The sequence below is a fragment of the Pygocentrus nattereri genome, chromosome 12, assembly GCF_015220715.1.
Source record: "Pygocentrus nattereri isolate fPygNat1 chromosome 12, fPygNat1.pri, whole genome shotgun sequence".
NCBI lineage: Eukaryota > Metazoa > Chordata > Actinopteri > Characiformes > Serrasalmidae > Pygocentrus > Pygocentrus nattereri.
The window spans coordinates 39,913,361-39,925,495 of NC_051222.1; the positions used below are offsets into that span (position 1 = coordinate 39,913,361).

Below are 12,135 nucleotides of genomic sequence, written 5' to 3' on the forward strand. Positions count from 1 at the left end.
TGATCTGGAGCCAAGCCATGTTTCAGCGTCTGTACATGTTCTAACAGACAAAGGCTTCAACTCAAGTCCCAATCACAGGGTCACTAACCAGAAAAATGAGTGCCATTATTGTCATAGAACTGGTTATTTTGCAAGGAATTGTCATAAGAAACAGGCAGACAATTCTAGAAGGTATCCAAAGATGAGGGAAAACACTGCTGGAGGATCCTCTGAGGGATTTCCACAGGATGATACAATAGGGAAGTCTTTCCAGGGTCTTTCACATGACCAATTGTCTATGTTAATCAAGGCAGTGCAGGGATATACAGAGGTGTCAACGTCTCCGTCTGCCCCAGCTTTAAACTAATTTGCCCAGCCGCTTCTGCCCATCTGTGTGCCATCAGTAGCGTTTTAGAGAATCGCCTTTTTGTTGTTGTACAAATTAGGGGACAGGATTTTTCACTTCTTGTAGACACAGGGGCTCAGGTTACTACACTTTGTGACATTGTTTGTGCATCTTTAGGAGTATCGTTAACAGACAGACCCATCACTGCTGAGGGACTGGGTAATGCCGGAATATCCTTAACTTTATCTACACCCATAGATGTTAATCTAGGACCTAAAACCATTTCATGGCAATTTTTTTTGGGTGGGAAAGGTTGAGAATATTCTTGGGATGGATTTTCTGAGAAAATTGAACTGTTCTTTGTCTATTAATGCTGATTCGTGTGTCATTGCCTCTTTGAAACAATCTGATTTGGCTAATCACCCTATTTGGTCAGATGATAAGGATGACTGTGGCCTTCTAGAAATGGAACCAGTTGTTCTCACTGGTCGCCAACCTCCTTGTACTAAACAGTATCTTATCAACAAAGAGGACTTGCAGGGTATTAGACCAATCATAGATCAGCTTGAGAAAAGAGGTATCTTGGTCAAAACACACAGTGTATCCAACAGTCCTGTATGGCCAGTTGGCAAAGCTAATGGAACTTGGCGGCTAAGAGTAGATTATAGGGTAGCTAATCAGCATATTGACAAGCTAACTCCATTGGTGGCTGACCCATCCACCATCTTTGACGGTATCCCTACAACACACAGTGTTTTTTCTGTGGTTGATATGGCCAATGGTTTTTGGTCCGTTCCATTAGCATCACAAAGCCAGCCTTGGCTTGCTTTCACTGTGGGGGATGTGCAATACCAATGGACACGGCTGCCTCAGGGTTTTCATAACAGTCCAACTATTTACCATCAAGTACTCAGAAAACACCTCTCCCAGGCTGAGCACATTTTGCAGTCCTCTGTTGTTATTCAGTATGTTGATGATGTCTTGTTGAGTAGTGATACTGAGGAAACGCATGACAAAGACTTGAAGGTGCTTCTTGAATTTTTGGTTAGCAAGGGACACAAGGCCAGTCGAGACAAAGCTCAGTTGTGTTGTCCTGGTGTACAATATTTGGGGCAATGGGTTACCCAGGGTTCTAGAGGAATTTTGCCTGCTAGAAGCTCAGCAATTAATGCACTGTCATTGCCAACCACAGTACACAAGTTGCGAGCTTTCTTAGGCCTCTGCAACTACTGCAGACCTTGGATAGATTCTTATGCTGCAATCTCACTGCGATCTGCTTAAAGGTAAACCTGGACAACATGACCCTCTTGTTATCACAGATAACACAACCACTGCTTTTGCAAAGTTGAAATCAGCCTTGATTTCTGCACCAGCTCTTGGCCTTTGTGATCCAAACAAGCCTTTCACTGTCTTTGTGCATGAAGATTGGGGTTTTATGATGTCCTGTCTGACTCAGGAACATGGTGGTATGCAGCGTCCAGTAGCTTATCATTCAGCTAAATGAATAGATGGCTCATGGTATGGGTCCATGTTTAAGAGCAGTACAGGCTACATATCTGGCACTGTTAGCATTTGCGCCACGGACGCTAGAACAAATAGTCACAATCAAATGTCCTCATTCTGTGTCAGCGTTACTCAACAATGGCTGCGTGTTGTCAGTGACAGCCTCTAGATGGGGCAACTGACTTGCTGTTTTGACAGCTCCTAATGTGGTGATTCAAAACGTACCAATGAACAACCCTTCCTCCTTTATGATGTCCTCATTGACTGATGCTTATAAGGAAGGGGGTGATGATGATTGCACTGAATTATTCAGTTCTCATCCTGTTGTTAAAGATGTCCCTCTTGATAATCCGGATTTGATTCTTTTTACTGATGGTTCCTCAACTTACACTGATGGTCAGCGTAGATCTGCATGGGCAGTGACTGACAGTCTTCAAACTTTGGCCAGTGGTAGTCTTCCTCCTTCCTACTCAGCCCAGCAGGCTGAGTTGGTGGCTCTAACTGAAGCATGTAAACTTGCATCAGGTAAATGTGCCACAATTTTTACTGATTCAAGATTTACCTTTGGCGTTGTGCACGACTTTGCACATCTGTGGAGTCATAGAGGTTTTTTTCTGCTGGCACTCCAGTTAAAAATGCTGACTTAGTACAGGGTCTTTTGGAAGCTGTCAAGTTACCCGCAGATCTAGCCGTCGTGAAAGTCAAAGCGCACATAGGTGGTAATTCTTTTGAAGCACAAGGCAATAGAATTGCAGGTGAAGCGGCTAAAATGGCATGTTTTTTACCACCAGCTAGTATTGCATCCCTCACTATTACAGAGTGTAATACTAATGACATTTCTTCTATTCACAAGCTACAGTCCGATTCCCCAAACTGGGAACTCTGGACATGGCTGGACTCAGGTGCAAAAATTGCTCCAGATTGTGTCTGGACCAAGGGGGGAAAATTAGTCGCACCTGAGTCACTACTCCATTACTTAGCTACACAGATACATTCTTTGGGTCACATTGGAGTGGAAAAGATGGTAAATCAGTTTTCACATTCCTGGTGGAATCCTAAGTTCAGGGAACAGGCTAAAGCAGTTGTTCAAAATTGTGTTGCTTGTAACCAAGTCAATGTTGTTCCTCAGATGCGCAGTCCGGCTATTAAGACAGTAGCGCCTCCAGGTCCATTTCGCCATTTACAAGTAGATTACATCACACTGCCTAAATGTGAAGGAAAACAAGATGTTTTGGTTATAGTGGATAAATTTTCTCGCTGGATTGAATGTTATCCAACTTCCAAGGGCACTGCTGCACACACTGCTAAAATGTTAGTGCAGGATTTTATTCCTAGGTGGGGACTTCCTGAGCAAATTGAGTCAGATCAAGGCACTCACTTCACTGGACAGGTAGTGCAGGCTGTCTGTAAGGTGAACTGGAAACTTCACTGTCCATACAGACCACAAGCTTCAGGACAGGTAGACCGTGTAAACCGTGTCATCAAAGAACGACTGACTAAACTCCATAGTCAGGGTGTCAAATGGACTGCAGCCTTGCCAGCGGTACTTTGCAGTATAAGGGCAACTAGCAACAAAACGGTTGGGCTTAGTCCTTATGAAGTTGTGACAGGTAGACCAATGCTGGTTCCAGGGGTGATTGATCTCCACAAAGCAGATGTGTATTTACTGTCAGATGCACTTCTTAATTATTGCCAAACACTAACACAAGCAGTACAGGCAGCTCAGATTCAGGTCAATAGCGCTTGGAGCAAACCAGCTGAAGCTGGCCATACAATAATTCCAGGTCAATGGGTCATGGTGAGGAAACATGACAAACAATCTCTAGAACTCAGATAGGATGGCCCATATCAGGTTCTTTTGATTACTAACTCAGCAGTGAAGTGTGAAGGAAAGAAAACATGGATTCACGTTTCTCATTGTAAGGTTGTGCCTGCTCCTCAAAAATGAGGTTAAGAGCCAGTAAAAGAGGAGGTGGGTGATGTACAGAGCCTCGGGGAAGAACTATGATTTATATTGTCATGGGGGTTACCCTTGAGGTGAAGACTCCACAACACTGTGTGTCACCATAACAGCCTTTTCTGGGGGATAGATAGTGGGGAGCTGCATGACAATCACTGAATGAAAATCTTCAAATTTTGCTGATGAACAGTTCACTGCGTATGTTCCTTTTGTGTATTCTATAGAACCACACAGCGGAGACGGTGTCCCCATCCACTCAGAACACTGCATGGACTTCTAGATGCCTTGTCGACTCTTCAAGAAACGTGCATCTCAAGAAAATCTGCGCAGCTGATTGGAGACGAGGATGAGACCTTGAGGACGACCTACCAAGCAACATACGCTGTCAAGTTCACCAGGACAACATGAATACGTCACAAATCCAAACACTGTGGATGATCATAACCATGATCTATGGTTCAAATGCATGGGATTGCACACGCATGCCCACAGAAGACCTGACATTCCATCATGCAGAAGCAAATCATCCAAGCTCCCTGACCTACATCCATCATAGACAAGCTCTACCTGAAGACACCATATGTTTTTGGCACTTCTGCACTAATAAAGACTCAGAAGCAGAAGGACCCAGTTCACTAATGGTGAGCTTTAGAATAAAAGCAGACTCCCTACTGCTGCAACAACGAACAAGCAAACCATTTGTTCTACAATGAAATGGAACTTTACATTTCAACAAAATAAAGCATGACAATGAAGGCTTGTATAGATGCAAATGTGGTGACCATGTCCAGTATCATCAAGTTTATATAGATACTGCTGTGAATATAAGCCAAGGGGGAAATCATCCTCTAAGCATTTCTTTGAATAATCCAAAAGAGAATGTTTTCTTGACTAGACCCTGACTAGATCTCACCTTTTTGGAGACCAATCTGTGTGTGTCCCCCAACCTGTCAGTGTAACTGGCGGAATCTCATGGACTGCACACCCAATCTCCAATTGTGACACATGTTCTGTCTTATAGGTTCCCACCAGCAAGCCAATCAACATTGCCTCCTGTCATAATGTCACTGTCCCAGTGGTCACTAGCTGTTGTGTTCCTGGGGAAAAGACATGTAAGACTACTTCACTTCCGACAAGCAACATCTCAGAACTTATTACATCTAGTTCCTTTTCTTGGTGCATTGAACACAGAAGTGAGTCATCCTCTCTAGGTGAAATTCTCAAACAATTATGTGGCGAAATCTATGTCTTAGACAGCAAGGGCAGTGTCTACAAACATTCATCAAGATTCTCACTGAAACTTTCTGCTCAAGCCACTCTCAAAGAGCCTGCTGATGATGAACACTGCATACAAGAAGGTACTCACTGGCATAATCTGCTGGCTTTGACTCAGTTCTGTCGGCTACCTGCACCTGTTGGAACATACTGGCTCTGTAGACTGCATGGTCTGAATTGCCCTCCAGATTTAATGGTAGATGCACCCTTGCATACCTGTATCCATCCATGAGAAGTAAAGAAGAAAAGCTAAAACTCACAGCTGGCATCATTGACCAGAGTTACACCTGTGTTTCTGGTTTAACATGTCAACAAACTCTGTGGTCTCGTACGCTAGGAGCTTTAATTCCATCCTATGGTGTCATGCAATCCCTGTATCAGGTCCGTACCCTCGCAAGACAAATAAGCTCTAACTCTAGCTTCCCACAGAATGATGATTCTGCAGAACCACATTGCTTTGGACTATTTACTATCCAGCAGAGGTGGAACTTGCTCAGTAGTAGGTCCTGAATGCTGCACTGATGTTATGAATCCTAGGGAAGATATCTCAAACATCCTCACTGACTTACGCCATTTGCATGACCAGGTATCAACCATGAACAATTCTGATACTTGGCTACATGGACTTCTTGGACCTTTCTGACATAGCATTGCAGAGATAGGCTTTGTTCTCTTTTGTACAGTTATAGCCATCTTTCTTGTTTGTTTTTGTTTTCGACTTCTTATTGTACATATATTTCGTACTTGTAGTCATAACATAATTTTGTGATTCTCCATTAATGAGAATCAAAGGGGGAATTGAGAGAAATTAGGGTTCTATCTTCTGACCTGAGGATGGTCAGCTCCCTCCATTGTTTGTCCTATCTGCTGATCTGAGGTGGTCAACTCCCTGCATTGTTGGTATGGCCCTTTGATTGCTGACCATAAGGTCACACAATAATCCTCCAGGGTGGCAGCCATCAAGGAGTGTTGATGTTCGCCATCCTTGCAGGGAGTCTGCACCTCTGTCCTTTTGATAGGGTAATCATCACCCCCCTGCTTAACCCCCTCTTCTTTATCACCCTCATCCCCCTCGCTTACCCCTGCTTAACCCCCTCTTCTTTATCACCATCTTTATCACCATCATGCCGGTGAAGGGCCAGTTATCCTTTTCTCCCACCCCAGGGCTCTTGTTGGGTGTGAAGCTTTCATGGGCCCCCACTCATCATACCGTCCTGCAGGCCTTTGTTGACTCAGGAGCAGCAGAAAACTTTCTTGACATCATGTTGGCTGCTGAGCAGGGACTACCCAGCCGGCCAGTCTCTGGGGTCTGGGCCCGTCACTCACTGTACTGGGCCACTCACCTTACGTGTGGGTCCACATAGGGAAAGTATTGTGCTATACCTCACCCAAGCCCATCACTTACAACTGGTGTTGGGGTTCCCTTGGTTGAGGCAGCACAATCCCTGCATTGACTGGTCTACCCAGTCTGTGTATGCGTGGGGCCCCCGCTGCTATGGGCATTGTCTGGTCGACCCTTGTCCTCTCCATAGGACGTCCTCTAACAAGGGTTCCACTATGCCGGACCTCACTGGGATCCCCAAAGACTACTGGGACCTCAAGGAGGTCTTCAGCAAGGAGAAGGCCCAGGTTCTGCCACCCACAGGGTGTTCAACTGTGCCATCAACCTGCTTCCAGGCGTCACACCACCCGGTGGCCAGTTGTTTGCGCTCTCACCCCCTGAATGGGCTGCAATGGAGGACTACATCTGCAAAGCAATGGAACTGGGATTCATACGCCTGTCCTCCTCTCCCTGTGTGGACTATCATGGCCTCAATGCCATTACCATCAAAGACCGCCACCCCCTGTCCTCATGTCAACAGCCTTTGAGGCACTGCAGCAAGCCACAGTTTTCACCAAGCTGGACATCCGCATTTGGCAGGGGGATGAGTGGAAGACAGAATTCATCACTCCCACGGGGCATTATGAGAACCAGGTAATGGTTCTCCATCCAGGTTAATGAACGCCCCGGCGGTCTTCCAGCGCTTCATAAACAAAGTCCTTCGAGAAGCGCTGGCCCTACCTCGACGACATAATCATCTACAGCAGCTCCCTAAAGGAACATGTTTGGCATGTTAGGCAGATTCTGCAACTGTTGTTGGAGAGCTGCTTATATGTTAAGCTGGAGAAGTTGGTGTTCCACATCCTACCTCCCTCTAGCTGGTCCAAGTGTAGCTGTTTCCTGGGGTTTGCCAACTTTTTCTGCCACTTTGTAAGGAACTTCAGTTCCGTGGCAGCACCCCACACCACCCTTTCCCGGAAGACCCCAGGGCCCTTTCGTTAGACCAGCGAAGCCCAGAAGGCTTTAGAGGAGATCAAGGCACAGTTAACATCCCCCCTGGTCCTCCAGCTCTCTGATCTGGAGAAGCCATTTGTCATTGAGGTAGATGCTTCAGAGGTAGGTGTGGGGGCTGTTCTTTCCCAACAACTGGGTCGGGCCAAGGAGCTCCACCCTTGTGCATTCTTTTCCCATCGCCTTACCCCGGCTGAACGCAGCTACAATGTTGGAGACAGGGAACTTCTGGCCGTGAAGCTTGCCTTGGAGGAATGGAGGCACTGGCTTGAGGGGGTCTATATCCAACAGGCAAAGCAGCTCAACCCTCGCTTGCGTGGATCAGATGCTGAGGCTTCCAGTTTTCTTAGCTCTTGCCGGTTGCTGTGCAGGACAGTTGTCAGCCAGGGGGCAGGTGGGGAAGATCTTGGAGGAAAGAGGACACAGAAGATTAACTGAAGATGAGAGAAGAAAGGAAAACATCTGTAGCCGTGTCCAGTGAGAGAGGAGAAAATGAGTCAGAATGTTGAATGGTGGTCAAGATAGTTGAGGCAAAAGATGAGGAAGGAATGGAGTGCAGGTTGCATTGAGTAGAGGAGCATGAATGGGTGGAATGGACAGGAGCAGCAGGGAGAGAGAGTGTGAAAGATAGAAAGTGATGATCAGAGCAGTGAAGGGGAGTTACTGTGATATCCAGAGCTGAGGTAGGTCTGCTGTATATCAGGTCCAGAACATTGCTTGCACTGTGCATTGGAGGAGGCTGGTTGAGGGTGAGGTCCAAGGATGATAGTTGCCTAGAGGAGAGGGAGGATGATAAAGGACAATGGTGTGAAACTTAGTGGGGAAAGATACAGTGACAGCATGGTACCCAGAGGAGGAAATTGAAAGATGAGAAAAAGCAAGCGAAGCGAAACACCCTTTTCTAGAAAGAAGCAAACCTGTGCCACCATCACCGCCAGTTTGTCTCAGAGAAAGGGTGAAGTGAAAGGCAGAGGACAGGGCCGCTGGAGTCACTGAGTTCTTGGGGGATGATCCAGTTCTCCGTCAAGGCCATAAAGTGCAGTGAATAGAAGGACGCCAAGGCTGAAATGACGCCTGAATCCTACACTGCAGATTTGCAATTCATGATGGACATGCCAAACTAGAGCAATTAAGATGTAAAGAGGTAATGAAGAATGACAAAGTGACAAAATTAAGCAGTCACGTCTCTGATGATAGATGAGACACAAGTTTGTTAAACCTATCTGCTATAGACTGCTAAAACATGCATGTCTATCTCCTCAATTATCAGTCTTGTGACTGAGAGTCTGGCCCCTTCAATTCACACCTTTAGCTAACCTGAAACCACACCTGAAAGTAGTAATTGCAGTTAATTACAATTAAGCAGTAGGTTCCACAAGACAGTGTAAGCTAAAGAAACTCAGATCCTACCTTTACAAGCAGAAAGACAAATCCCAGTTATAAGTCACAAGCACACTGAGACAAAAGTGTGTGTGTGTGTGTGTGTGTGTGTGTGTAATATATATATATAAAGATGTTTCCTAGCCTAAGCCGCAAAGCAGCCTTTAGAGGTTCCTTGACAGAAGTCACAATAGCAATGGTGTTCATGCTGCCTGGTGACCCACTAGAACAGGAGACATAATGGGCCACTTCTAAGCATGTTTTCTGTCTGTAGAGTTGGATATGCCATTCAAGCAGCATCTTGATTTATTGTTCTGGAGAGTCCTTTACTTAATAGCTGGAGTTTTCCTCAGTTGCCATTCACTCCAATAATAAAATGATTTATTTATTTATTTATTTTGCATTTGAGCCAGTAATGCATTACTGTGACATGGTGTCATATAAGTGAAGTTCAGCTTTACATTCATGTTTGTGACTCATTTACATAAGACTGACTCACTTAATTAAAGAACTAAGGAGAGGAACAGACGTACAACACTCATCCACTGACTCCCACCACATTGCAGTGAACGTTTTTGTCTTTAACAGGTGGGGAACGTAGACATAAACAAGCTCAGAAGTTTTTCTTCAGAGCCCAAAGAAAATAACACATTCCAGATTGATAACTACAGTGGGCTGGAAGGACTTTTGGATAAGATGCAAAATGAGATCTACAACATTGAAGGTATCAGGAAAAGCACAAGTACAGAGCTTTATAGCTCACATGAAGCAGCACTGTAGTGCGTATATGAGATTATGACTGTATCTAAGAATACCTAGAAGGCCTTTTTTGTTTTTCTGCTTTTAATGCACTTCAAAAGGTTTTGTGAAATCAGCCGAAGTGTCCTAATAAATCCTGTATTTCCCTTGTTCAGGAGGTCAGAGTGTTGGACACCGGGAACGGACAAAGGAGTTGTCTCAAAGTGGATTCAGCGCCGTCTATGATAAAGTATAACTAAACATATTCCAGCCTCAGTGCCTCAAAATAACTATCACTAAATCTACTGATCTACTGAAGTAGCTCCTGTTTCTGTTAGAATTATACTAAACATACCTTCTGCCATCAAGTAGTTTCAGGTGATATTCAGACAGGATTTGTTTAATGTAACGAAATTCATCCCAAAATATCCCTATAATTTTAGTTCTCTAATCATGTCAGAAACTTCATAAATTGTGTGCTCCTGGGTCTTCAGGGTATTGATATTGTCTACTTTCCAAAAATAACTGTGGAATTGACCCTGGGTTATATCACTAATCAACTACAAGTTTCACTATGATTACAAACCAATTTAAATGTTAATATTAAAGCCTTGTATGCTGGAAATCAGAGTTCAAATCCCTGCTCAGAGAGTAAAGCTGTTTTAGACTGCATTGGGGAAAAATACTAACACCAATTTTGGTTTCTTCTGACTGCCTCAGCCATGGGCCAGTGCTTCATCATTGGCTAGCACATAAACAACACTGTTTCCAAGAAGGTTGGGATGCTGAGCAAACTGTAAATAAAAAAAGTGACAGGCACATGATTTAAATCCTATGTTTAATTGGAAAGACAACAAATCAATGTTGAAACAGATATTTTGTTGTTTTTGTGAAAATTATATGACCATTTGTAATTTCATGCCAGCAACACATTAAAAAAAAGTCGGGACAGGGGTCTGTTTACCGCTGTGCTGCATCACCTCTTCTGTAACAGCACTCTGTAAGCGTTTGGGAACTGAGGAGACCAATGGCTATAGTTTTGAAAGTGGAACAGTAGCAAACTGTGTTCACAGACAGTGTTTTTTGTAAGTGTTCATGAGCCCATAGATGATGAAATCCCAAAGCTCTTTGCTGTTTTATGTTGAGAAATGTTCTTCTTGAATTGTTGCTCGATTTGATGTGCAGTCTATTACAGAGTGGTGACCGCCCCCCCCTCATCTTTCCTTCTGAAAGCCTCTCTGAGATGCTCTTTATACCCAATCATGTTACTGACCTATTGCTAATAAATTTACATTTCCAATTAATATATAATCTTTTAAACGACAAAAAAATCTGTTTCAACTGTTAATGTTATTTTTATACAATTTTCAATTAAACATAGCCTTTAAATTATTTGCACATCATTTCATTCTGTTTTATTTACATGTTTCACAGCATCCTAACTCGGAAATGGGATTGTATTTTTATCATTTCATTCACTCACAAATTACTTTAACATTTGTTTCTGCAGTAAATGTAATCAATGAAATATCACACACTACAATAGCAATATATATCTCCACTGCCAGGAAGGGGTTGGATAGTGTAGTGGGTAACACCTTCTACGCTGTAGACTGGGGTTCAATCCCCTGCCTGGGTAACCACCCCACACTATACCAATAAGAGTCCTTGGGCAAGACTCACAACTTCGTCTTCCTGAGTAAAAATGATGACATTGTAAGGCGCTCTGGACAAGAGTGTCAGCCAAATGATGTGAATGGGTGTCAACAAAAACTTTAAATTTGATGTTAGTGTGTTGTTGTTTTTTTTTTAGTGTGATGTTAGTGTTGAATGGATTCCTCTGTTAATGGTAGTCAGACATTACTGAGCTTCATTACTGCTGCTGTTATAGCTGCTACTAGAGGACTATTAATAAAGTGATATTCTACAGACATGTAGAATGGGCCTTTAATGCAGTAATGTAGTCACACTAGACACATCTATGTTTTACTCTGGACTGCAGGATGTTCTGGTTCTGGGAGCGGTTGGATCGAATGAATGGCGTGGAATGCTTTATGAAGTTGGATCCACAGAGATGGAAATCAAAGACCCAAAGCTGAACAAGGACTCTTATATGGGTGCGTTAGACTATATATTTGACTTTGATTAGCTGTCTGGTGTATGTGTTTGTTTTATTTGAGTGGTAGAATAGTTGCACCCAGCTTGGTTGTCAGGGCAAATGGTCCATATTTTTCCTTTATCACTACGTGTTGAGGGTTGAGAGAACAAAAATATGGACCATCCGAGCAACCTTTGGACTGGTTTGGGAACCACTTTGATAGACGTGCTTTACATTGTGTGGTTATTTGAGGTTATTGTATGTTGCTGTTGTTGTTGTTGTTGTTTATCACTTAGGTTACTCCACAGCAGTTGGACAGAGAGGTGGAGTCTCTCTTCTGTTCTCTGGAGCTCCAAGGTCCAATTACAATGGTCAGGTCACTCTCTTCAGGAAGCAGAACACATGGGATGTCACCACCAGAGTCAAAGGAGAACAGGCCAGTAACTAAAAAAGAACTCAACCTTCACTTATTGTTGTGTTGTTTTTATATCAAATTGTCTCTCAGCTGATTCTGGACCATAAAC

General features: G+C 43.8%; 1 protein-coding gene across 2 annotated transcripts in view; it reads left to right on the forward strand.

Annotated features, from left to right (window-relative positions):
* LOC108412866 (integrin alpha-M-like) overlaps positions 1-12,135 on the forward strand; it is a 79,005-nt gene that overhangs the window by 41,721 nt on the left and 25,149 nt on the right. For both annotated transcript variants that reach the window (XM_037543636.1, XM_037543635.1), the window contains 4 exons: positions 9,364-9,499; positions 9,690-9,763; positions 11,516-11,630; positions 11,908-12,047. In XM_037543636.1, coding sequence (XP_037399533.1) covers positions 9,364-9,499; positions 9,690-9,763; positions 11,516-11,630; positions 11,908-12,047 — 465 coding nt within the window. The remainder of the gene's footprint in view (positions 1-9,363; positions 9,500-9,689; positions 9,764-11,515; positions 11,631-11,907; positions 12,048-12,135) is intronic.